This window comes from Pseudophryne corroboree, chromosome 2 (assembly GCF_028390025.1).
Source record: "Pseudophryne corroboree isolate aPseCor3 chromosome 2, aPseCor3.hap2, whole genome shotgun sequence".
Classification (NCBI taxonomy): domain Eukaryota; kingdom Metazoa; phylum Chordata; class Amphibia; order Anura; family Myobatrachidae; genus Pseudophryne; species Pseudophryne corroboree.
The window spans coordinates 114,523,224-114,548,137 of record NC_086445.1 but is presented as its reverse complement, the minus strand read 5'-3'; the positions used below and the strand labels follow the sequence as shown (position 1 = coordinate 114,548,137).

The window sequence follows — 24,914 nt, the reverse complement described above, 5'->3', positions numbered from 1 at the left end:
GCTTCTGAGATGGTGCACATACAGGATGGTTTGGACAGCTCTAAATTAGACTGGCTCCATGCTCAGAATGAATGGAAGGAGTACTTGTGGGGGAAAACCCAACATAAGCTTCTATTCTCCTCCCATGTTCAATACGCTACTGGGGACAGACCTGGTTCATATTTGGCTACTCTTGCCAGAGGGGACCGCTCCTCTCGTACGGTGGTGGAGATTGTGAATACGGCTGGGATAGTGTTGGATCGCACCCCCCAAATTGTTACGGAATTTGTGTCTTATTATCAGGCACTTTATGGCTCCAAACTCACATGTTCCCCGCTAGAGTTGTGTAATTATTTAGATCAAATCCAGTTGCCCTGTATTACTAGTGAGGCTAGAGCTCTTCTTGATGCTCCTATATTGGTGGAAGAGATAGAGGCAGCAATCACCGCATCTCCAGATGGTAAGGCCTGTGGCCTAGATGGTATTCCATCCGAACTGTATAAGAAACACGCTAAATTTTTCGCCCCTCAACTGCTTAATTTATTTAATACTATACTTGCGCAAAATGCGCTTCCCTCGTCTATGGCGGAGGCATTAATTATAGTGATTCCCAAACCGGACAAGGACCCCCGGAGAGTTGAATCGTATCGTCCTATCTCTCTGCTGCCCACAGATGTTAAACTCCTAGCTAAGGTTCTGGCTTCCAGACTTAATCAGGTTATAACCCAAATTATTCATCCGGACCAAACAGGCTTTATGCCTGGTAAGTCCACCGCTGTTAATTTAAGACGCTTGTTTGCTCACTGTCACGAACCGGTCTCTTACCTCTGCGGGTTCTGGGGTTCATCCGTTGCCAGTGCGGTTGTTCGCGGTGCTGTGCGCCCGTGTGGGGACACGGCGTGATCAATGGCACAGGTAATGCAGAGTCTGGGAACTGTGAGTGCGGGGACCAAATGGCCTAAGGCACTGCGGTGTGTCTGCTGTATAGGAGGTGGCCATGTTGGAGACCAAATAGCTAATACAGAGCACTTGTGAAAACACCTGTGGGCAGGTGTAAGCCAATCCCGTGCTTGTGCTGCCTTTAAGTAGGCTGGGATTATGTTACTCTGGGCCAGTGCTTTGTTGTATCAAAGCTGTGCTCTAGCTCTGAGCTCTCTCCGTGCATTCCTGTGTGATTCCCGTGGTCCAGATATCGCCTCCGTTCCCAGAGGTCCGTCTGCAGCCTTCACTGCTGAAAGATCCACCGGCTCTCTGCTGTGCTGTCAGTTAATTGCACTCCTATTGGAAATAGTTGGATTCCCAGTGTCCTGCATGAGGTTACCTTGTCAGTCTGCCTATCATTCAAAGTATGGAGGATTCTGTTTCTCTCAGCTGTTCGTTTGCTCAACTCTGCATTTAACCCATTCATCACCTTGTCTTCTACTACAGTTTCACAGTGATCTCCGGAACCCGCAAGTAACCCAATTCAGTACTTTTATTTGCTATGTTGTCATTACAAGGATAATTCATCACAGTCTCTCAGTTAACTCTCAAAGCTCCATTGCCAATTCTTACAGTTAATTCTCCATGTCTGCATTAACCAGTTAAACACAATCTGCAGTTCAGCATCAAAGCTTGTTTATATTTGCTATGTTGTCATAACAAGGATAATTCTTCAGTCTCTCAGTTAACTCTCAAAACTCCATTGCAAATCCTTACAGTTATCTCTTCATGTCTGCATTATCCAGTTAATAACATTCTGCAGTTCAGCATCAAAGCTTGTTTATATTTGCTATGTTGTCATAACAAGGATAATTCTTCACAGTCTCTCAGTTAACTCTCAAAACTCCATTGCAAATCCTTACAGTTATCTCTTCATGTCTGCATTATCCAGTTAATCATATTCTGCAGTTCAGCATCAAAGCTCGTTTATATTTGGACAATCCAACATTTATTCATCAGCTTGTTTTGCATATGTTTTCATGAACATTTCTTTTATGTATTTTTGAGTTTTCTCTTGCATATTATTCCTGCAATACTTCAGTATAATATGATGATTAACAACTTGTCAGTTAACTCTTTACTGAATTGTTATTTTGAATAAATATATGAATCGGAACTTTCTTTGTCCTCCCTGCTTTCTTCATAGCCCAGCACCTACACCTGTGGTTGGTCCCGGGTTAACGGATTCACAAAAACACCCGGACCTGACAGTAAGCACTGGCCACATGGATCCGTCAAGTGACCAATTCGCAGGAGGCGGTGCTACGTCAGATATCCTTTCCCGTCTGGAAAACCAGGAGTCTATACAGACACAAATAGTGCAGTTTATGCAAACTATGGCAGACCGTTTAGAGACTCTTCATACAGCTATTAAAACGTTCCAAGTCCAGATTCCAACCCCAGATGTCCCAGTTACCACTACAGCTTCTCCTGTGACGCTGCCTACGTCCCGCTTGCAGTTACCCTCTCCGAGTAAGTTTGACGGAACTCCAAAACTTTGCAGAGGATTCCTGAATCAATGCGAGATCCAGTTTGAACTGATGTCTGCCAGTTTCCCATCAGCTCGTTCTAAGGTTGCATATATTATTGCCCTCCTCTCCGGTCAGGCTCTGGAGTGGGCATCACCATTATGGGAGAGAGGTGATCCTATCCTCTCTAATTACAAAGAGTTCGTATCTTCCTTCCGGAGAATCTTTGACGAACCAGGCAGGACCACCTCAGCATCCTTGGAGATTCTCCGTCTACGTCAAGGTTTACGTCCTGTCAGTCAATATATTATTCAGTTTCGCACGTTGTCTTCAGAGTTAAACTGGAATGAGGAGGCCCTGATCGCCGCGTTTTGGAATGGACTTTCAGAGAGAATCAAGGATGATTTAACTATCCGGGATGTGCCAATTAAACTGGATGAATTGATTTCTCTCTGTAACAAACTTGATCTACGTTACAGGGAGCGATGTTTAGAGAAATCCAGGGCAGAGCGATCCAGTCCACGTGATCATCCTAGACCTCGACAAGATTCTTCATCACAGTCTCCAGTAATGACTGAAGAACCTATGCAGATTGGGCACTCTCGCCTCACAGAGGAGGAACGACTTCGTCGTCGACAGGGTAACCTCTGCATGTACTGTGGGTCCTCCGAACATTTAGTTAAATTCTGCAAACTCCGACCGGGAAACTCTCGCCTCCTAGCTTATTCAAGAGAGGTTAAGCTAGGAGTTACTTTAGAATCACGTTCTGGGAAAGAGCCAACCTTGTCTATTCAATTAGAAGTTCCAAGTTCTACAGTGAAAGTTTCAGCCCTCCTAGATTCCAGGGCAGCCAAGAACTTCATCTCCTCAGCCTTTGTCATACGGTCTAAAGTTCAAACCATGCCCCTGGAAGCAGCAGTTGCTGTTACAGCAGTGGATGGAAGTCGAATTCCAGATGGTATAATTACTCATCGAACCGTATGTCTCAAGATGAAAGTTGGTGAGCTCCATTCCGAATACCTCTCTTTCTACGTGATTCCCAAAGCCTCTCAAGATGTGATACTTGGTTTACCTTGGCTGCAGAAACATAATCCTCAACTTAATTGGCAAACCATGGAAGTCCTTTCATGGGGTAAATCTTGTACCAAGGACTGTGTAGCTACAATTGTACCTCTTCGGTCAATTAGCCTTTCCGATCTACCTCCGGTGTATCAATCCCTTGCGGATGTTTCCAGTAAGCAAGCAGCAGACTCTCTACCTCCTCATCGTGAATGGGACTGCCCAGTCGTCCTGGTTCCGGGCAAGACCCCTCCTAGGGGACAAATTCATCCGCTATCCATCCCAGAGACGCGAGCTATCCGGGATTGGTCCACTCCTACAACTCTCAAGGGGATTCAGCGATTTCTTGGCTTTGCTAATTTCTATAGGAGATTCATTAAGAATTATTCTACGTTAGCTGCTCCTATCACAGCCCTAACTCGCAAGGGAGCAAATCCTACGAACTGGTCTTCTGAAGCAATCAAAGCCTTCTCTGATTTAAAGCAAGCCTTTGTGTCAGCCCCCATTCTTCGACAGCCTGATTTGAATCGTCCCTTTCTACTAGAGGTGCATGCATCTACAGAAGCAGTAGGAGCTGTGTTGTCACAAGTCTTTGAAGATAAAAAGGTCCATCCCTGCGGATATTTCTCCCGTAAGTTCCTCCCGGCAGAACGTAATTATGCAATCGGTGAGCAAGAGTTACTTGCCATCAAGTTGGCATTTGAGGAGTGGAGATACCTTCTAGAAGGAGCTCAACATCGCATTACAGTTTATACTGATCATAAGAATCTTCTGTATCTGCAGTCAGCTCAGTGTTTGAATCCACGACAAGCTCGATGGGCGCTTTTCTTCTCACGATTTGATTTCAAACTCACCTATCGTCCAGGGTCTCAGAACAAAAAGGCAGATGCCCTTTCCCGGTCCTTTGCTTCTTCTGAATTAAATGATGCTACCACGAATCAAGCCATTGTGAATCCTACGTCCTTCTTAATGACTCGAACCTCTCCAGTTCCTCCGCCTGGCAAGACCTTTGTCGCCACAAGTCTTCGAAAACGGCTGCTTACCTGGGCTCACTCCTCTTCCTTCATGGGTCATCCTGGGGTTCTAAAGACTCTCAAATTTATTCAACAGTCTTATTGGTGGCCACGTCTCAAAGCCGATGTCCAAGAGTTTATAGCAGCATGTCCTAAATGTGCCCAACATAAGAGTCCAAGAAGTTCTCCACCAGAGTTTCATCCATTGCCAGCCCTAGAGGTTCCAGCAGCAGATCAAGAGCTTCAACGTCTATCTAGCATCTGGAGTTGTGTACGTAAGTCCTTGGTCAAAACTTCCGCTCGTTATAAATCTTTTGCAGATAGAAAACGTAAAGCTGTACCGAGTTACAAAGTGGGAGACCAAGTTTGGATTTCTACGCGCAATCTCAAGTTCAAAGTTCCTTCTATGAAATTTGCTCCCAAGTTTATTGGTCCATTTCCCATTGTTAAGGTACTCAACCCTGTGTCATACAAAGTCAAGTTGCCACCGTCTTTGAGAATTCCTAACGCCTTTCATACATCTTTACTGAAGCCTTTGATTCTCAATAAGTTCCGTACTACCCAGTCCAAATCTCCTAAAGTTCACTCTTTGCAGAATGAGGAATTTGAAGTTAAAGAGATTGTGGACTCACGTTCCCGATATGGACGTTTACAGTTTCTGGTCGACTGGAAGGGTTACGGTCCAGAGGAAAGATCCTGGGTTTTCTCTGAAGATGTTCATGCTCCAAGACTGGTACAGAAATACTTCTCCAAAAATCCTGATAAGGTTCAAAGGTGTTCGGAGACCACCCTTAGAGGAGGGGGTACTGTCACGAACCGGTCTCTTACCTCTGCGGGTTCTGGGGTTCATCCGTTGCCAGTGCGGTTGTTCGCGGTGCTGTGCGCCCGTGTGGGGACACGGCGTGATCAATGGCACAGGTAATGCAGAGTCTGGGAACTGTGAGTGCGGGGACCAAATGGCCTAAGGCACTGCGGTGTGTCTGCTGTATAGGAGGTGGCCATGTTGGAGACCAAATAGCTAATACAGAGCACTTGTGAAAACACCTGTGGGCAGGTGTAAGCCAATCCCGTGCTTGTGCTGCCTTTAAGTAGGCTGGGATTATGTTACTCTGGGCCAGTGCTTTGTTGTATCAAAGCTGTGCTCTAGCTCTGAGCTCTCTCCGTGCATTCCTGTGTGATTCCCGTGGTCCAGATATCGCCTCCGTTCCCAGAGGTCCGTCTGCAGCCTTCACTGCTGAAAGATCCACCGGCTCTCTGCTGTGCTGTCAGTTAATTGCACTCCTATTGGAAATAGTTGGATTCCCAGTGTCCTGCATGAGGTTACCTTGTCAGTCTGCCTATCATTCAAAGTCTGGAGGATTCTGTTTCTCTCAGCTGTTCGTTTGCTCAACTCTGCATTTAACCCATTCATCACCTTGTCTTCTACTACAGTTTCACAGTGATCTCCGGAACCCGCAAGTAACCCAATTCAGTACTTTTATTTGCTATGTTGTCATTACAAGGATAATTCATCACAGTCTCTCAGTTAACTCTCAAAGCTCCATTGCCAATTCTTACAGTTAATTCTCCATGTCTGCATTAACCAGTTAAACACAATCTGCAGTTCAGCATCAAAGCTTGTTTATATTTGCTATGTTGTCATAACAAGGATAATTCTTCAGTCTCTCAGTTAACTCTCAAAACTCCATTGCAAATCCTTACAGTTATCTCTTCATGTCTGCATTATCCAGTTAATAACATTCTGCAGTTCAGCATCAAAGCTTGTTTATATTTGCTATGTTGTCATAACAAGGATAATTCTTCACAGTCTCTCAGTTAACTCTCAAAACTCCATTGCAAATCCTTACAGTTATCTCTTCATGTCTGCATTATCCAGTTAATCATATTCTGCAGTTCAGCATCAAAGCTCGTTTATATTTGGACAATCCAACATTTATTCATCAGCTTGTTTTGCATATGTTTCCATGAACATTTCTTTTATGTATTTTTGAGTTTTCTCTTGCATATTATTCCTGCAATACTTCAGTATAATATGATGATTAACAACTTGTCAGTTAACTCTTTACTGAATTGTTATTTTGAATAAATATATGAATCGGAACTTTCTTCGTCCTCCCTGCTTTCTTCATAGCCCAGCACCTACACCTGTGGTTGGTCCCGGGTTAACGGATTCACAAAAACACCCGGACCTGACACTCATTTTCAGGTTTCTCATGGGGAGGCCTGCTCTTCTGTTGTAGCTTCTCTGGATGCCGCAAAGGCCTTCGATTCGGTGGAGTGGGCCTTCCTGTGGGAGACCATGAGTAGATTTGGCATGGGCCCTAATTTTATTAATTATGTTAAACTACTTTACTCACTGCCCATGGCCAGGGTCTCCGTTAATGGATACGTGTCACATTCCTTCCCCTTGTCCAGGGGAACGAGGCAGGGCTGCCCTCTGTCCCCTACCCTGTTTGCCGTAGCTATTGAGCCATTAGCATGTCTGGTTAGAGCCAGTAAAGATATTTTGGGTCTTAAGGTGGGCGCAAAAGAAGATAGAATAGCATTGTATGCGGATGATCTCTTGCTATTTATTGATGATTATGTCTCCTCTATGCCTATAATCTTGGATATGATAAATACCTATGGACGCTTCTCCGGGCTTACTATAAACTGGGACAAATCGACTATTGCTCCACTTAGGGGTCCAATACCGGTTTCCCCACTGATTCATATCCCGCTTAAGTGGGTAGACTCCTTCAAGTATCTGGGGATATGGGTGTCGAATGATCCTTGTACTTATGTCTCTCTTAATATTACACCGCAGATTGTCTATCTCCGTTCAAAAGTCAAGGTTTGGGGGAATTTGCCTCTGACCATTACTGGTAGGGTCAATCTGGTGAAAATGGTGTATCTGCCTAAGCTCCTCTATGTTCTTCAGCAGTCGCCCATATATATAGGCTTAAAGGTATTCAGACAAATTGATAGCTTGCTGTCTTCCTTGATCTGGGCCAGCAGAAGAGCACGTTTGAAGCTTGACACCTTGTCTAGACCAAGATCGGCGGGGGGCTTGGCCCTCCCTATTTTTAAATTTTACTACTACGCTGCACAATTAGCGCACATTTGGGAATGGGTGACTAACTCCGACAGTCTCACTGTGCACTCGCAAATGCTCTTGCAGGAATATCCTGATGGCACGCCGTTGCAACTGCTACTCTGTGGGAATATTAAACTATCTAAGGTCCCTATAATAAAACAGGCCACTCTTATATGGAAGCAAGTACATGCTATTCTGAAGGGCCAGGGTATAGACCCGGATACTCCATTGGACAATGTCCTTGGTTTCCCAGAATTGGCCTCGCTCCAAACCAGGGTGGTATGGGGGAAGTGGGGGGTAACATCTCTGGGGCATTTGTATAATGGCGATATACCAAAATCTTTCCAGCAGCTCCAACAGGAATTTAATGTGCCATCTCCATATTTCTATCGGTATTTGCAGCTGAGACATGCGATTAATGCACAATTTTCTAACACCCCTCCGATGATTCTAGACTCCCCAATTAAATCACTTTTGCAAACTCTGGAAGGCGGCCATTTGGTTTCCAATATATACACGAATATGCTTCAGTCCCACTACTCTGACTCGTTGTCTTCTCTTAGAAATAAATGGGAATCTGACCTGGGAACAATTTCAGACGAGATCTGGGAAGGAGCTTTATGCTCTCCACGATTAGCTACCACTACCTCTAGATATCAGCATATCCAATTGTTTATTGTGCACAGAGTGTATATGACGCCGGTGCGATTAGCCCGCATAGGCGGTACCCACTCGGCCAGATGTCCACAATGTGGTGATTTGGGGGCTGATTTTTGGCATATTATCTGGCTTTACCCTGAGATGGTAGTATTCTGGTCTGGTATTATCAAAATCATAGTGTCGACTGGGATTCCGTCGGTAGTGTGTACCCCGGTGGTGTGTGTGTTGGCAGCCTTGGAGGAAGACGCCCTGGATGCTCCTAGCAAACGATACTTGATCAATCTATGTGCTCTTGCCAAGGTGTGTGTTACTCGATTATGGCTGGCTAAGGATGCTCCTACTGTTCAATCTTGGGTCTCGCTTGTTAATACAACAGCTGCCCACGAGAAGTATGTATACATGGCCAGGAAGGCGGGGAAGAAGTACTATGATATTTGGGGCAGATGGCTCAGCTCTCCTAACTCGACGAGCCATAATGACTGACACTTTCCAGTCTGTGTCTAATACAGGAGTGTGAGGGGAGGATGAGCCACGCTTCGTGGAATGTGGGTGGAGTTATGTGAGAAGGATCTATATTAGCTATGCGACTGTCCCTTTCGTGTATCACCCCTGGGGCCCGCGACCGGCCATATACTTACCTATACTTGACGTTAGTGATGTATAATTATATACAAGTGGCGGATCAGCTGTCTGGAAGTATTTGAATGATATATCTGATTAAGTCAATTTGATGTGTCATTTCTTCTGACTCACGATGGTATATTCGAGAGATAACCCTGCACGTCTTATTTGCTATGACTGTAATGTAGTAATGATGTGAATTGGGAATCTGCGCATTCCCTTGCTTAGCACATTGTTTTGCTCTTTCTATTTCCCTCTTTCTTATCTTTTTCTTTTCTTTTTGTTTAGCCGTTTAGTGGTTTTGTTTTATTGTTTAAAATACAAATGTAAAATCAATAAAAAATATTGAATTGAAAAAAATAAATATCAGGAACTGTATGTATTATGGCAAACCTCAGAAAATGGAAGTTTTCAGAGGTTTGACAGAATTTCTCTGATTAGTACATCCTGCCTATAGATTTTATGTGAAGCTATACTTAATAAGCCACCATTATCTTGCATACATGGGGGCACTCAGTAACAAATTGCACACCAATTCAGTATCATACAAGTCTCATCCGAGCCTTGGATGATACTGAACCGGTGTGCAATTGGGATCAGTACTAAATGCCGCTGGTCGGAATCCCGGCGGTCGAAATACCGACGCCGGAATCCCGACCACACAATGCCGACAGGGGTGGCGAGCGGAACGCAGCCCCTTGCGGGCTCGCTTCGCTCGCCACGCTGCGGGCACGGTGCACTATTATATTCTCCCTCTATGGGTGTCGTGGACACCCACGGAGGGAGAATATGTCGGGATTGTGGCGGTCGGGATTCCGGCGTCGGTATTTCGACCGCCGGGATTCCGTCCGGCGGCATCTTGACCGGATCCCGTGCAATTTGTTACTGACTGCAGCACTGAAGAGTACAAGCTCCTGGGATCACTCTAAAGAGGGATGGCCATCGGTGTACTCTTCCATGCCTGCTCCTTCTCACCAGGGGTGTGAGGGGAACCACTGACAAGCAGTGCATGCTGACAGGAGTCATCGAAGAACACTTACAGCAGATCTGGTGACAGGCAGGGGAGAGACAACCTGCCAGCATCTGTGGAAGACAGTTCTCCTCAGGAGTGTGAGCAGATCCAGAGAGCTTGTGTCTTCATCCCGTATATCCGACTGTGGTCTCAACGCGCCTCAGCGTGCTGTGAGAGAGCCGACAAGCGCGGTACGGGGACACTGGAGGACACGAGCGGGGAGCAGCTGGAGCATTGCCTGGTGCAGTATTGTATTTGAAACGTGGCAATCAGCCCACAGAGTTGTATTTTATGGTACGGGAAAAGAAAATTCCTTTGGATGTTTTATCTGTCATGTTGTAATAAATCTTTTAATGCACTATGGAGCGCTGCCTCTCTGTTTTTTTTAATAGAAATTGTGATCCACTAGACTTCGGGTTGGAGAGTGTCAGCTATGGTCCACCTGCTTATTGAATTATTGGATGGACACATGTGTGGTTTAAAGTAGTTACAGGTGGAAGGACTTCGTATCCCACCGGACTTTGGTGATATAAGTGCTTAGGGCACTATATTGGGCGCATTGTAATTTTTGTTTTTAAAAATATATAATAAAGTGTATAGAATTTTAGTTTGTCTGTTCGTTCTGGCACAAAAACTACGGGATGAATTGGATGGCGTTTTCACTTTTGAATAGCTTAGTTGCCTAGAAAGAAACTGAGGAACAGGTGTGTCCTCTCTCATGGATGCTAGGTCACATTAAACAGCTATTCTAGTCGCGTCTAGTCGTGAGCACGTTCACTAACGCTGAACGTCTTTTTGTGCATTTTGTCCCCAAAAATGTGTCTTATTTGCATTGCTATGTGAATAAGATGCACAAACAGACTGCTGATTAAAATATGTGCCATGCCTACAGTGTATTATATGTGCGTCTGTGGCTGTATCTGCGTACGAAATGCTACATTACAGTGTTTTCCTGGAAAACCTCAAGTCCAAAATGACTATACTGTATGTATATAAATATAATTTTCTGGGCAGAAATACACTTCTAGGGACTGTTTATGAACTATGGAGAATTTTTTCCCCCCCGTAAGACATCCACACGAGCAAAGCCGAAAATAATGTAGTTTACTTTTAGATTGATTTTAATCAATTTAATTTTAATTTCATTTGGATTTAAGTATATTTATTTCTTATTTATTTGTATTTTATTTTATTTGGTAAATGCATTCTTAGTTATTAATGAACCTGTCTAGACACTATTTTCTTTGGTGTATATCGCACTGAACATATAATGCGCTGGGTATCTCCTACTCAATGGTTTATTAGGAATTAAATTATTCCTATTGTATACGAACTTATATCCTATATATACTGTGTTCTATCCATTCTGTGGTTTTGATACATCCACAGATTGTTACAGTCTACCAACATGTAGCTTCTGGGATTACCCCCTGAGTCACACTAATTGATGGTAACAAATGTATCTATTACTAGCCTCAGTCAGAAACAAAGTAAATCCAATTGTTTAGTCAATACTAACCACCTTTGTGGTATAGATATACTGAAATTGAGACACACAAGAGCTATAATCTCCGTCTTATGCGTGATGTTTCATTACCATGTAGGGGGTGGTGCCAGAAGATAAAGTTCAGAAAAAAGAGGGGTACATCACATATACCTGGTTTCTGCTTTTGTAAATCTGCTGTAAAGCATCGATTTTACAATGATTCGACCTTGTGAAGCGGGTGTAGTATGGTTTGCATGCAGTCGGGGTCCTGGCGACCAGCATACCGGCGCCGGAATCCCGACTGCCGGCATACCGACAGCTGGGCGAGCGCAAATGAGCCCCTTGTGGGCTCGCTGCGCTCGCCACGCTGCGGGCACGGTGGCGCGCGTAGCTATCTATTCTCCCACCAGGGGGGGCGTGGACCCCCAAGAGGGAAAAAAGATGTTGGTATGCCAGCGGTCGGGATTCCGGCGCCGGTATGGTGGTCGCCGGGAGCCCGGCCGCCGGCAACCTGAAGACCACCCTTGTGAAGCATATGTACGTGACATAGACCTGCACGTCTTGGGTCACGTACCCACCACATGGTAATGAAACATCACGCATAAAACGGAGATTATAGCTCTCATGTGTCTCAATTTCAGTATATCTATACCACAAAGGTGGTTAGTATTGACTAAACAATTGGATTTACTTTGTTTCTGATTGAGGCTAGTAATAGATACATTTGTTACCATCAATTAGTGTGACTCAGGGGGTAATCCCAGAAGCTACGTGTTGGTAGACTGTAACAACCTGTGGATGTATCAAAACCACAGAATGGATGGAACACAGTATACTGTATTTAGGATATAAGTTCGGATACAATAGGAATAATTTAATTCCTAATAAAACATTGAGTAGGAGATACCCAGCGCATTATATATTTCGTTTTTATCATATATATGCTGCATGTTGTTATGTCTATGTAAGTCATTTAAAGTTATAATAAAAGTAAAGTTTTAAATAAATATTTTTTCAAGAGTGCTCCAAACAATAGAGTTGTTTTTTCTTCTCCTAAATTCTAAAGGTATCATTTACAACTCTGGGGAGCACTGCCGGTTTCTCAATTTTTGCATGATAATTAATCAAAGGGATATCCTACCCACATACCGGTTCAGTTATTAAGATTCATATCTTCTTACCCTTCAAGGGACCAACCCAGTGCGCCGACTTTCATCCCCACACCCCGCTTCCCTTCCTTATCTATCTTTTGTGTATATCACACTGTCAAGCCTCAGACTACACTTATTGCTCCTGGGTTATACCTGGCACATTAGGCTAGTCTGGTAGCACTGGATACAACGTCTGACCAAACATACGCCAACTAAATGCGCTTTGCCACCAGAGGAGGGGGTACTACCTACCCAAGTCTGGTCCCCTTACCTGGCAGCAGCTGCTGCAGCTCTTTCCTCAGTCCAGCACGTGCTGCTGTGTGCTGGGCTGCAGTGTGGCCAACGAGGGGCTAAAAATACTATTTTATCTGATTTTTTCTAAGGGAGCAAGTCCACGCCTCCTGTGATTAGGCCACACCCCCTGAAAAGTGCCTGGGCCTAGCCAGGCTCTCTACTGACCTGTTTACCACGTGTGCGTCTTTTCCCGCCATGACTTACACAGCAAATGCGTACAATTTTACATGAGCCTTTCTGAATTGATTTTTGCATTATTTGATAGCAAATATAATACTAACGTTTGGCCTGGAAGTGTGTATACACCGCGCTTTTCACTTACATTTGATAAAACAACTTTTGCCGTAATGGTTACTTATATAACAACTTTACGGAAAAGTTCTATGTTTAGCCTTGGAACAATTAGGATATACTTTGTGACATGTAATCTGGACAGGTTATATAACCGTACATGAAATACTTACTCTTTTACACACAAACTTACCCAGGGAGCAGATGCCTTTTTTAATGAGAAAAACATCAGATAAGTAGCCGACATTGATGTTCAATAGAGCTCCAAGCTCTGGGGTCAGTCGCCAGAATCCATCCTGAGTATAAACACATCATTCATTAGTGATTATAAATAGATTTCTAGGATTTCAGATATCACTTTCATTCTGGTGGCAGAACCTGCAGCCATGACATCTCCATGTTATTACTGTATAAACTACAGACATGAGTATACTGTATATCGCAGTGAAAAGAGTAGAAAAAATATTACCTGACTCTGGAGGGAAGACAGTGACGACCAGGAAGGAGCCACAGGTATTCTATATGCCTATAGAAAATATATCCAACATAATTGGATTAAAAGATTGTTACTGCTTTGTGAATGTAACCCCTGATGCCCGGCCATGGTTAGATCCATTCTCTAATACAGACAGCCCTTCTTAAGGGAGTCAGGAAACTGTAGTTCCTAAGAGGCCCATTTATCATAGATTGCATATTCAATGTGATCTGTGCGGGATCTTACTGCCCAGGATTGCATTGCAATATGCGACCACATCGAGTGAAATTAGTAATCAGCACCCGCAGAGACAAGAGCCCTGGAAGGAGCCCATCCCTGTGATGTGTTGGGACGGGGCTGCTGGGGCTTCTGCACATGCGCTGTCAGCGTGACCATACAAGCACAGTGGCCAGTTCTGGGGAGGGTTTCTGGGGGGAACCCACCGCTGGTTACACACGTGATCTGTAGCCCATAGGCTACAAAGGGCTATCCACACCTACAGGTAGCTGCGAGGGCCAATATCGGGAATGCTTTGCATTCCTGATATTGGTAAATCTGGCAGCATCATATCCTCTATAGAAGCCTATGGGGGATGTGGCTGCCAGCAGGAATGGATGTTTCGCAGCAGGTATCTCCAATACCTGCTGCAGTCCTTCCTACATACACTTGGGTGATACCTAATATTTGCGGCTACTCCCAGAAAGTGGATGTTTCAGCGAAATAGATGCAAAAATACAATGATAAATGGGCTCCTAATCCTGGCCACCACCCATGTGGTTTATAAAATACAAGTGAAATGTTGTTTAGGTTGTATCCAGGGGTACATTGACATGTAAAACTAGCCTGGGAAATTTCAGAAGCAGCTCTACATGGGCATGGTGGTGGTCATTCCGAGTTGTTCACTCGCTGCCGTTTTTAGCAGAATAGCGATCAGGCAAAAAATGGGCGATTCTGCGCATGCGTATGGGCCGCAGGGCGCACGCGCTAAGTATTTTCACACAAAACTATGCAATTTTACACAGGTCCGAGCGACGCTTTTCAGTCGCTCTGCTAATCGGTGAGTGATTGACAGGAAGTGGGTGTTTCTGGGCGGAAACTGAGCGTTTTCCGGGAGTGTGCTAAAAAACGCAGGCGTGCCAGGGAAAAACGCAGGAGTGGATGGAGAAACGGGGGAGTGGCTGGCCGAACGCAGGGCGTGTTTGTGACGTCAAACCAGGAACTAAACGGACTGAGGTGATCGCAATCTAGGAGTAGGTCTGGAGCTACTCAGAAACTGCAGGGAAATATTTAATAGCAGAACTGCTAATCTTTCGTTCGCAATTCTGCTAAGCTAAGATACACTCCCAGAAGGCGGCGGCCTAGCGTGTGCAATGCTGCTAAAAGCAGCTAGTGAGCGATCAACTCGGAATGAGGGCCGGTGTCTGTAGGGGAGGCAAGGTCTGACAGCAGATCTAGATGAGTCTGATGCAGGACCAGATTACCAACAAGGCCATACAGGCAGGTGCCTATGGCCTGGTGGACCTAGGGGGCCCATCTGCCACCTGCCCTAGTTATGCATGCAAGTCCAACTAGGTGCACAATGGAGCAGTAGGACTCCAGAACAGTTCATCTGCGGGGGACGTCCCTGCAGCTTCTCACTGCTCAGTCAGCAATCCCATAGTACTCAGCAAATTGATCAAAGGAACATGGGCTGAGCTCTGATTGGACGAGCACAGCACATGGTGATTGAGGAGACCCTGATTGGAGGAGCGCAGATTATGCTCATCTGCACTATTGGTGGACCGTGGATTTCCTTCTTCCAGCATGGTCCTGGTCTATGTAAGTATCCACCCTGTCCCCACAGCCCCTTTCTCAGTCTCCCTCACTACATCTCCTGCTTGTACCTCCCAGCAGCTCTGCACAGCTCCTACCTGACCCTCCCCCAACTCTCACTACATCTCCTGCCTGTACCTTCCAGCAGCTCTGCATAGCTCCCTCATACCCCCCTAACACTACATCTCCTGCTTGTACCTTCCAGCAGCTCTGCATAGCTCATACCCCCCTAACACTACATCTCCTGCTTGTACCTCCCAGCAGCTCTGCACAGCTCCTACCTGACCCTCCCCCCACTCTCACTACATCTCCTGCCTGTACCTTCCAGCAGCTCTGCATAGCTCCCTCATACCCCCCTAACACTACATCTCCTGCTTGTACCTTCCAGCAGCTCTGCATAGCTCATACCCCCCTAACACTACATCTCCTGCTTGTACCTTCCAGCAGCTCTGCATAGCTCATACCCCCCTAACACTACATCTCCTGCTTGTACCTCCCAGCAGCTCTGCACAGCTCCTACCTGACCCTCCCCCCACTCTCACTACATCTCCTGCCTGTACCTTCCAGCAGCTCTGCATAGCTCCCTCATACCCCCCTAACACTACATCTCCTGCTTGTACCTTCCAGCAGCTCTGCATAGCTCATACCCCCCTAACACTACATCTCCTGCTTGTACCTCCCAGCAGCTCTGCACAGCTCCTACCTGACCCTCCCCCCACTCTCACTACATCTCCTGCCTGTACCTTCCAGCAGCTCTGCATAGCTCCCTCATACCCCCCTAACACTACATCTCCTGCTTGTACCTTCCAGCAGCTCTGCATAGCTCATACCCCCCTAACACTACATCTCCTGCTTGTACCTTCCAGCAGCTCTGCATAGCTCATACCCCCCTAACACTACATCTCCTGCTTGTACCTTCCAGCAGCTCTGCATAGCTCATACCCCCCTAACACTACAGTACATCTCCTGCTTGTACCTCCCAGCAGTTCTGCACAGCTCCTACCCACCCTCCCCCCACTCTCACTACATCTCCTGCCTGTACCTTCCAGCAGCTCTGCATAGCTCATACCCCCCTAACACTACATTTCCTGCTTGTACCTTCCAGTCTCCCTGCACAGCTCCCACCTGTCCCTCCCCCTACTCTCACTACATCTCCTGCCTGTACCTTCCAGCAGCTCTGCATAGCTCATACCCCCCTAACACTACATCTCCTGCCTGTACCTTCCAGCAGCTCTGCATAGCTCATACCCCCCTAACACTACATCTCCTGCCTGTACCTTCCAGCAGCTCTGCATAGCTCATACCCCCCCTAACACTACATCTCCTGCTTGTACCTTCCAGTCTCCCTGCACAGCTCCCACCTGTCCCTCCCCCTACTCTCACTACATCTAATGCTTGTACCTTCCAGCCTCTCTGTTCAACTACTGCTTGTCACTACTCTCTTCCGAGATCAGTACGCGATACCGCCGGACGAAATCCCGGCGGTCGGAATACTGACACCGGGATCCTGACCGGCACAATCCCGACAGGGGGGCGAGCACAATGCAGCCACGCTGCGGGCACGGTGCCTTGCTACGCTCGGCACACTAATTTATTCTCCCTCTATGGGTGTCGTGGACACCCACAGTGGGAGAATATGTCGGGATCCCGGTGTCGGTATTCCGACCGCCAAGATTCCGTTGGTGGGATCTTGACCACATTCCTCTCTTCCTCCATGTTTCTTTCCTCCTCTGCACAGCTCCTGTCTGTCTCTTTCACCTCTCCATAGCTCTTTTTCGTCTCTCCCGTACTCCCTACATCGCTTCTGTCTCTCTTTTTCACACTGCTCTCTCGCACAAGTATTTTTCTGTCTCCTGTCTTTTTGTAATCTCTTTCCCATTCTCTCTGTGCCCCCTGACTTCTAAATCTATAGAACATCTTCTTCACTAGGTTTACGGCTCCTGGGATCTTCTCCCCTTGCTTTCATTATTGCTCTGCTGTCTGCACCCCATCTGTGTGCATGTATCATCTATCGCTCCTTTGTCTGTTGCCCCCTTTCAATCCCTGTCTTCAATTTTGTATGTGTTTGTGTATCCATCTCATCTTTCTGTGTCTATGTCCTTCTCCATTAGTTTGTCTGTCCCCCATCTCCCACTTTCCCTCTTGCCCCGCACCTCTCTTCCCCCCTTACCTTCTTCTTCGTCATCTTCATCTTCCGTCGAAGCTGATGAAATCCTGATGGCTGCAGAACAGAAATGACCTGAATGAACAGTGGAACAGTTGCATATAACGCCACATAACTTAATATGTCAGGTAAGTCTCTGTATGGGTCCTAGTCAGGAAGTGCAAAATCTAAATAGCAAATGGGCTTTTGATACAATACCAGGGGATGTAGTTAAATGGTCAACAGTGATGCTGTTGACACCATAATCCCTACCACAGTATGCTGACATGGTAGTAATGTTGATTAACACATCTTTACTGTGTCGGCTTTACTATCGGGTTTACAGGGTATGTCGTCAGCCTACCGATGGACGGGATCCCGGCTGTCGCAATACCGCCGCCGGGATTCCGCCAGGGGCACCATACCGCCGCCGTAATTCCGTCGAGGTAGGCGATTCTCCCTCTGTGGGTGTCCACAACACCCATAGAGGTGAGAATAGAACCTATGGCGAGCAAAGCTCGACACTGAGCCCGCAAGGGGCTTGTTGCGCACGCCCGCCCTGCCGGCATTCTAATGACCAGGATCCCGACGTTGGTATAATGACTGACGGAATCCCGGCCGCCAGAATCACATACTGATCCCGGGTTACAGTTATAATTCCGCAAAGGTAAGAATGCTTTAGATAATATTACTGCTGTGTCGACATTATACGGTTGACATAATTCTTTCCACAGACAGAACTGTCAACCAAACCTACCCATCCCCATGCCAGCAAGTGATTCCTTGGGGAAGAGGCATACGCTAAAGTACAATTTATCAAAGAGCAAAAAGAAAATGCATTGAAAGGGACCCTGAGCCAGTACCTTGCCTAGGGCCACATAGGGGGAGATTCAAATGTTTGAAAAGTCGGTTGGGTGTCTGTTTTTTCCTGTCTATTAGATAGGAAAAAACAGACTCCCAACTGACTTTTCAAACATTTGAATCTCCCCCATAAAGTCTTATACTGGCTTTGGTCTTACAGTATATAAGAGGCATGAGGAAGAGTTTAATGATATACTGTATAAGTGAAAAATATCACTTATATGTCAAAGTTCAAAAGAAACAATACCTTTTCCTTCTCTTCTTCATTACTAGCTTTTTCAGGGATGTGGTTACAATCCTGACAGTTGGGATCCTGGCACCGTAATCCCAACACACGATGGAATAGCAATGCCATAATCCCGAAAGTGGCCAGGACACCGGCGCTGGAATCCTGACCATTGGGATCCCGATCGAGATAGAGGAGTGGGTAAGTACTACGCCGGGGATGTGGGGGCCACCCTTGGGGGACTTAGGGTTAAATTTAGGCTGCGGAGATGGGGGTTTGGGTTATGGTTAGGCTGGGGGTGGAGGGGTCGGTAAGGGGAAGGTTAGGGTTATGCACCTAAAAGGGAAGGTTATGGTAAGATTGGGGGGAGGGTTAGACTCAGGAAGTCTTAAGAGCAGTGTGGGCCACTGGGCACAGCAATGCACTGGGGACCCTACCCATCCTCTAGCGGTAGGGGTGGGGGGTGCTATCAGCGGCAGCTTTGATGTCCCGCGGGCCGTAAGGGGTGTTCTATCTTCCACTCAGCATGTAGGACCTGGAGCAGTAATTTCTGCTAATTACTCCTTTACAGCACAGATGGGGCGTGAGGGAGAACACTTAACTGTAGAAGGGGACATTGGGCTGAATGAAGGGGCCCCTGTTACATGACTTCCAGGATGGTATGGGGTGTTTAATATGTAGGGGAGTGGTGGATAGTGGAGTGGGCTTAATATTCATAATTTTCTGGTGAGAGGACAGCTTGCTTGACTGCAGATATCTCAAGTTCCTGGATAAATATTTCTTAGCTTTGAACGGGATAAAAAATTAGAGAGTCCCACCTTTCAGAAGGTACTGGGGACTTGGGGATCAGAGATCAGGAGCCAGAGCAAAATTTAAAACAAATATATAAAACTGCATATTAAGCGTGTGGAGCTGGAGCAGGAACCAGATGCTTGAAGGCTGATAGCTTTGGTTCTGGACACAGTAGAGGCAAGCAGCCAGTGTCCACCGAAAGGGGAGAGTCCCAGCTTTTGGAGAATACTCAGAAAAACTCTAAGTCAGACAGAACCCGAGAGATCTGGCTGGGAAGAGCAATTAACAGGCTCGGATGAGGACCACTGCTTTGAAGTCGTATACCACCGGTCCCTGGGGCCGATTTAAAAAAATCTGGTGCCCCTGGAAAGAGGGAACCCTCAGCTATCAGCCTATGGCCCTTATACTCCTGGGGCCCTTGGGCAAGTGTCCATTGAGCCCATACGAAAAGACGGCCCTGGTTAGACTACTTAGCGGCCCGTGTTGGGATTTCAACTGTCGGGAAGCCGCTGTCGGTCTCCTGACCACTCTGCATTCCAACAGCCGGCATTTCATACTCAACCCCTTTCTCCATCACCTACTGTGTACATCAGGCTGACAGTACAATGACCTCAATAGCCCCCTGCACTTTATCTTCCATACAGCTTCCTGTCACAGAAGCCTCTTACAGGGTATATGACAGGCTCGCAGATGTTAGAAACATTAAAATAATAATAATAATAATAATAACTTAAACATAAAACTATGCAACAAAATCAATGAGTACTTTGGAAATTAAAGTCAGATTTTTTATTTTTTCATTTCTTTGTCTAAAGCTAGCAAGCATGTATAATAATGAATAATGTACCCACTTACTGTGACACGTAAGGATATTAGTCAGGGTTCTGTGATGTACATTTATATCAGTGATGGGCAACCTGATTCCCTTTATGTACTGCATGGGCTGCGCTCTGACCTTCAACATGGCTGCACATACTCCTTAATCCCTTAAAACCAGGTAAAAAAAAATTTGACTATGAAAACGGAGCCGATACTCTCCTAAACTCACCTGAAAGTCCTGTGGCTTGTCAAGTTTCTCCTGGATACAGATGTTATTTTCAAGTGAATAGAACGCCTGCAACACAACACATCAGCGAGGAAACGTCACCAAGAAATTTCCACAACTATTAAAGGTTCTTTAATTTACAAGGATATTTCCATATTTTAAATTAAGCCCCTATTTTTCATTATTGGCTAACGGCAAAGGCGTAACTGTCGTTCAGTGTCTGCTAGGAGGGGGACAGCGAGTGCTGAGAGGGGGGTCAGTCCATGCTGGCTAGGTGCATGCTGGGAGGGGCTGGTGCATGCTGGGAGGGGTTTGGTGCATGCAGGAAGGGAGTCAGTGCATGCGCATGCTTGGAAGGGGTCAGTGTGTGCTGGGAGGAAGTAAGTGCATGCTGGGAGTGGGGCGGTATATGCTGGGAGGGGGTCAGTGCATGCTGGGAGAGGGTCAGTGCATGCTCGGAGGGGTCAGTGTGTGCCGGGAGGGAGTCAGTGCATGCTGGAAGGGGTTTGGTGCATGGTGGGAGTACTGTGAGTTATTCAGTCCCTTGGTGTGTAATAAGCTATATCAATTAAATAATAGGGTTATTCAATTCAGGTCTTGCTTAATGCTTTTATTACCAATAATAGGCGGCAATAAGCATGTTCCCTGGGTAGCACTAGGCATGGCCACTCTGGGGGAGTGTTGCAGAAAGATGTCTCTAGAAGCTTTGGTAATAGAGATGACTTTATTGTGTATTGTGTGTCATATAAAGTGAAGGTGTCAGGAACACAGGGACAGAGTTATATGGTGCTGAAGAAGATGTGATGGTGTTATGCTACACACACATATACTGTGCTTTTTGTGCAAATGATGCTCATGTTGTTACAGGTAATTTATGCCCAAATGTGGAGACGGATAAAGAGTGATAAATGACCAGCCAATCAGCTCCTAGCTGTCATTTTTCAAGCACAGTCTGTGACATGGCAGTTAGGAAGCTGATTGGCTGGTCATTAATCACTCTTTATCCGTCTCCACTTTATCACTTTTTAAGGCTTAATACATTTGGGCCTACGTCTTCCGGGAGAAGATGAGTGAACGGGCCGTTGTTGCTCACTGCAGATAAGGTACATGGGTTCTTAGGCCACAACAATCAGCAAGATAAGATTAGGAATGAGATAAAGGGATAGAGACGAAGGATCTATCTGTAGTGCTACAGTTTTACATAACTAAAATTTCTGACAATACATAAAGTGATTTTATCCATCCTTATATAAAATTCATATGGAGGAGCAGTCTGTTCACATATTGTACCCATGTGCTTAACTGAAGAGCAAGTACTTACCTGTTGTTCCATTATATTCAGCAGCGGTAATTTCAATATACTGCCATATCCGGTATTCTAACCCATAACCTATTGCATTCCAGTCAAACACCCTACTTATTGGTCTATTTGATTCTGCATAGAAACTATGAGATTTCTAACAATATGAAGCTACTGGTACTTTGTAAAAAAAAAAAAAAATCAACATTGCAATTGAGCAGATCTATGCAGTGTGCAGCCACACATCCAACCTCTGGCAGCCACACACTACATAGATCTGTGCAGCCTCAATTTTTTCACAAAGTACAAGGTAAGCTTCAAATAGTTAGAATTCTCTAACTTAGCATTATCTACCTTTTTATGCAAGGGCAGATAGCTCAATTAATAGATTGTCTGACTGCAGTGCCACAAGCAATAGGTTAGAATTCCGGGTATGTAAGCATCTTTAAATTTAATAAAGGACAGTGTGACTGAATAACAAAGAGCTCTCAAGTTGAGTTCATGAATGTTGTACAGGTATTAGCGATAAAAGGGGTGGGGGTAGGAGACAGGGGAGGTCAGGAGATGCTGGGATTCAAAAAGAGGGGAAATTGCAAGTGAAAGTAATTAAAACAGATAATTGACAAGTGCCGCTAACACTCCCCTGCAGCGCTATGTGCTGTGCCCCATCCGCACACACCTAGTTACAGCCCTGTTAATTTAATTTGATTGCAACTGACCACCAGCCTCCTCTGATCATTTTCGTTCTCCTCTAATTTACTAATGAATCTTAGCTACTTATATGCCACTTTATATCATAAACCCTCAGGATCAGGGAGACTACTGCATATCATTTTTTTTTTATTTTGTTTTTCGTTTATAATATTTACTATATGCTAATCACTATTCACACTGCATGCAAGCAATTTAGGTAGATAGTGCAAACATTACATCATTTACAATCACAATGAGTAAATGGCACAATAATTTGCATATACAGTATGTTCTGCCTATTCCGTCAGTCCTGTGCCCCACATTTTCTGAAGGCAGCCCTGTCTGTAGTGTCACATTTTTATAGGTATAACCAATTTAAATGACAATACATAAAGTGATATTACCCCATCCTTATATAAAGGGTCATATGAAGGAGAAGTTTATTCACATGTTGTACCCATGTGCTTAACTGGAGATTAAGTAATTACCATTGATTGTGTTTGCAGTTCCTCCCCACGCACGACCATCCGTCGCTGCAAAATAATGGGAATTTATAAATGGTTACAATGTTCTTTCTTGTAATGCTGTACTCTAATTGTAAGATGTTATAGCAAGAGGGGCACTGCTTTTCTTCTACCGGTATATTTATTAGCATTAATTTTCTTTAAAAAAAAATCTAAAAAAAAACAAAACCCTATGGATTTAAAGAACCATCATGATGATTCACAAGGTATAGAGGAGTTCACTGCATAAACGGATGTGTCCTTACTTATCTAGCCTCCATACGCAATGAGTCACGGCACACTGGGCGCATGAGAGCCCCCAGCTCCCGAGTGACTTGGCCAGCACCGAGTGTCTTCTTTCCCTAAAAATGTATCATTGTGCAAATAAGACGCACCAGCAGATGCGGGGGAAAAATGCACGAAAAGATGCTTGGCGTTGGTAATCGCGCTCACAAATTGGTGCGACTAGAAAGGCTGTTTAACGTGACTGCAGCATATAATTCAGATGCAGGTCAGTGTAAAAAGATGCCCTGTCTCCGATATATTAAAGTTTCACATTTATGGAACCATATTAAATACTTGAATTGTATCCACGCACAGTACATAGCTACATAATCTACTATTTACCATATAGTATACATATGTTGCATGATAGATTCCCAAATATTGTTTACTTGCCAAGGACATCTGAACGAGTGTAGGGTACAGATGTGTCCTCATATATCTTGCCTCAATACGCCACATATAGGGAGATGCCTGGCGTGAGTGAGTTGACAAGTCTCCTGCAACTCCGTTAGCGTCGGGCATCTTTTTTTGCCGAAAATGTGTCTTATCCGCATGACTATGTGAATAGGATGCACAAGCAGACTCTGCTGATAAAAATCATATATTCTCTGTGCGTCTGCGGCTGTAACTGCATATGAAATGGTATGTTACAGTGTTCTCTAAGAAAACACTGTAATGTACAATTTTGTATGCAGATACAGCCACAGTCACACAAAGAATATAGGCATGACACATATCACTTAATCAGCATAAGCTGCTTGTGCGTCCTATTCACATCATTTTGCGAATAAGATGCATTTTAATGGAAAAAATCGCACATAAAGTTGCTCTGCACTGCAGAGTCACAGTATGGTGTGACTAGAAGGGCTGTTTAACGTTCAGAGAGGCTAGATGTAAATGGACACATCTGTATGTTGGGGATGCTGATTTCAAAAATGAAAGTACTTATTTTCAAATTGGTTATAGAGATAATGGATACCCTCGGTTATTAGGGAACTTAGCCATGGTACGTGCATATGGGAATCTACCAGAACATTCTAGAAGGTGAGACACGCAAATATTCTTGGTGTTCACTGCACAAGCATTATAGAATGCTCCCCCCTGATCGGCCACAGTCAGTTGATAGCTGAGCGGTTTGCGTTATCTATTGTGTTTTTCTTGCTTCTCATCCGTGTATCTCAATAATTACAGCAAATCTAATAAAAACTATATCATATTCAAAATCAACACCACAAAGTTACCCCAAAATTGCTGTAATATGAATAAAATAAGTGATGATCCGTGTTATTTCTTCAAGGAATAAGTTCTCTTTGTTAACCAGTCTATCTTCTTTCCTGTTACCATCTTTCAGTGTCTCAGAAGGCAGATTCACCAGCATTCTACCACCACTGGGCTTGTGTAGGAACTCCATTCCATCCCTTATACTGAATATTGTAGCTGCATATTATGTTTTACTGCTATTATTTAAGCCGCTGACTGGGGAAGGGGCATGAGTGGAAAATGCTGAGAGCTACAGGCTGGGATCAGCCTGGAGAGACGGAGAAATGAGGTGGGAGAGACAGAGGGGGATAAGCCAATGGCCAAACCTGTACCTACCAGGAAGGGATGGGTTGCCCCAAAACCATCAGTGTACAGCCGTGTGTCTGAATATGCGAGGACTGGGACACCCACTTTGAGAATCTCTCTA

At 45.1% G+C, this 24,914-nt stretch overlaps 1 protein-coding gene across 3 annotated transcripts in view; it reads right to left on the bottom strand.

The window, feature by feature from the left end:
- Positions 1 to 24,914, bottom strand: part of PARP4 (poly(ADP-ribose) polymerase family member 4) — a 281,821-nt gene that overhangs the window by 23,709 nt on the left and 233,198 nt on the right. For 2 of the 3 annotated variants that reach the window (XM_063951625.1, XM_063951623.1), the window contains 5 exons: positions 22,928 to 22,972; positions 20,450 to 20,515; positions 17,550 to 17,618; positions 13,562 to 13,618; positions 13,286 to 13,388 (listed from right to left, as the gene is read on the bottom strand). In XM_063951625.1, the coding sequence (XP_063807695.1) occupies positions 13,286 to 13,388; positions 13,562 to 13,618; positions 17,550 to 17,618; positions 20,450 to 20,515; positions 22,928 to 22,972 (340 nt within the window). The remainder of the gene's footprint in view (positions 1 to 13,285; positions 13,389 to 13,561; positions 13,619 to 17,549; positions 17,619 to 20,449; positions 20,516 to 22,927; positions 22,973 to 24,914) is intronic. The other variant, XM_063951624.1, reaches the window with a different exon arrangement.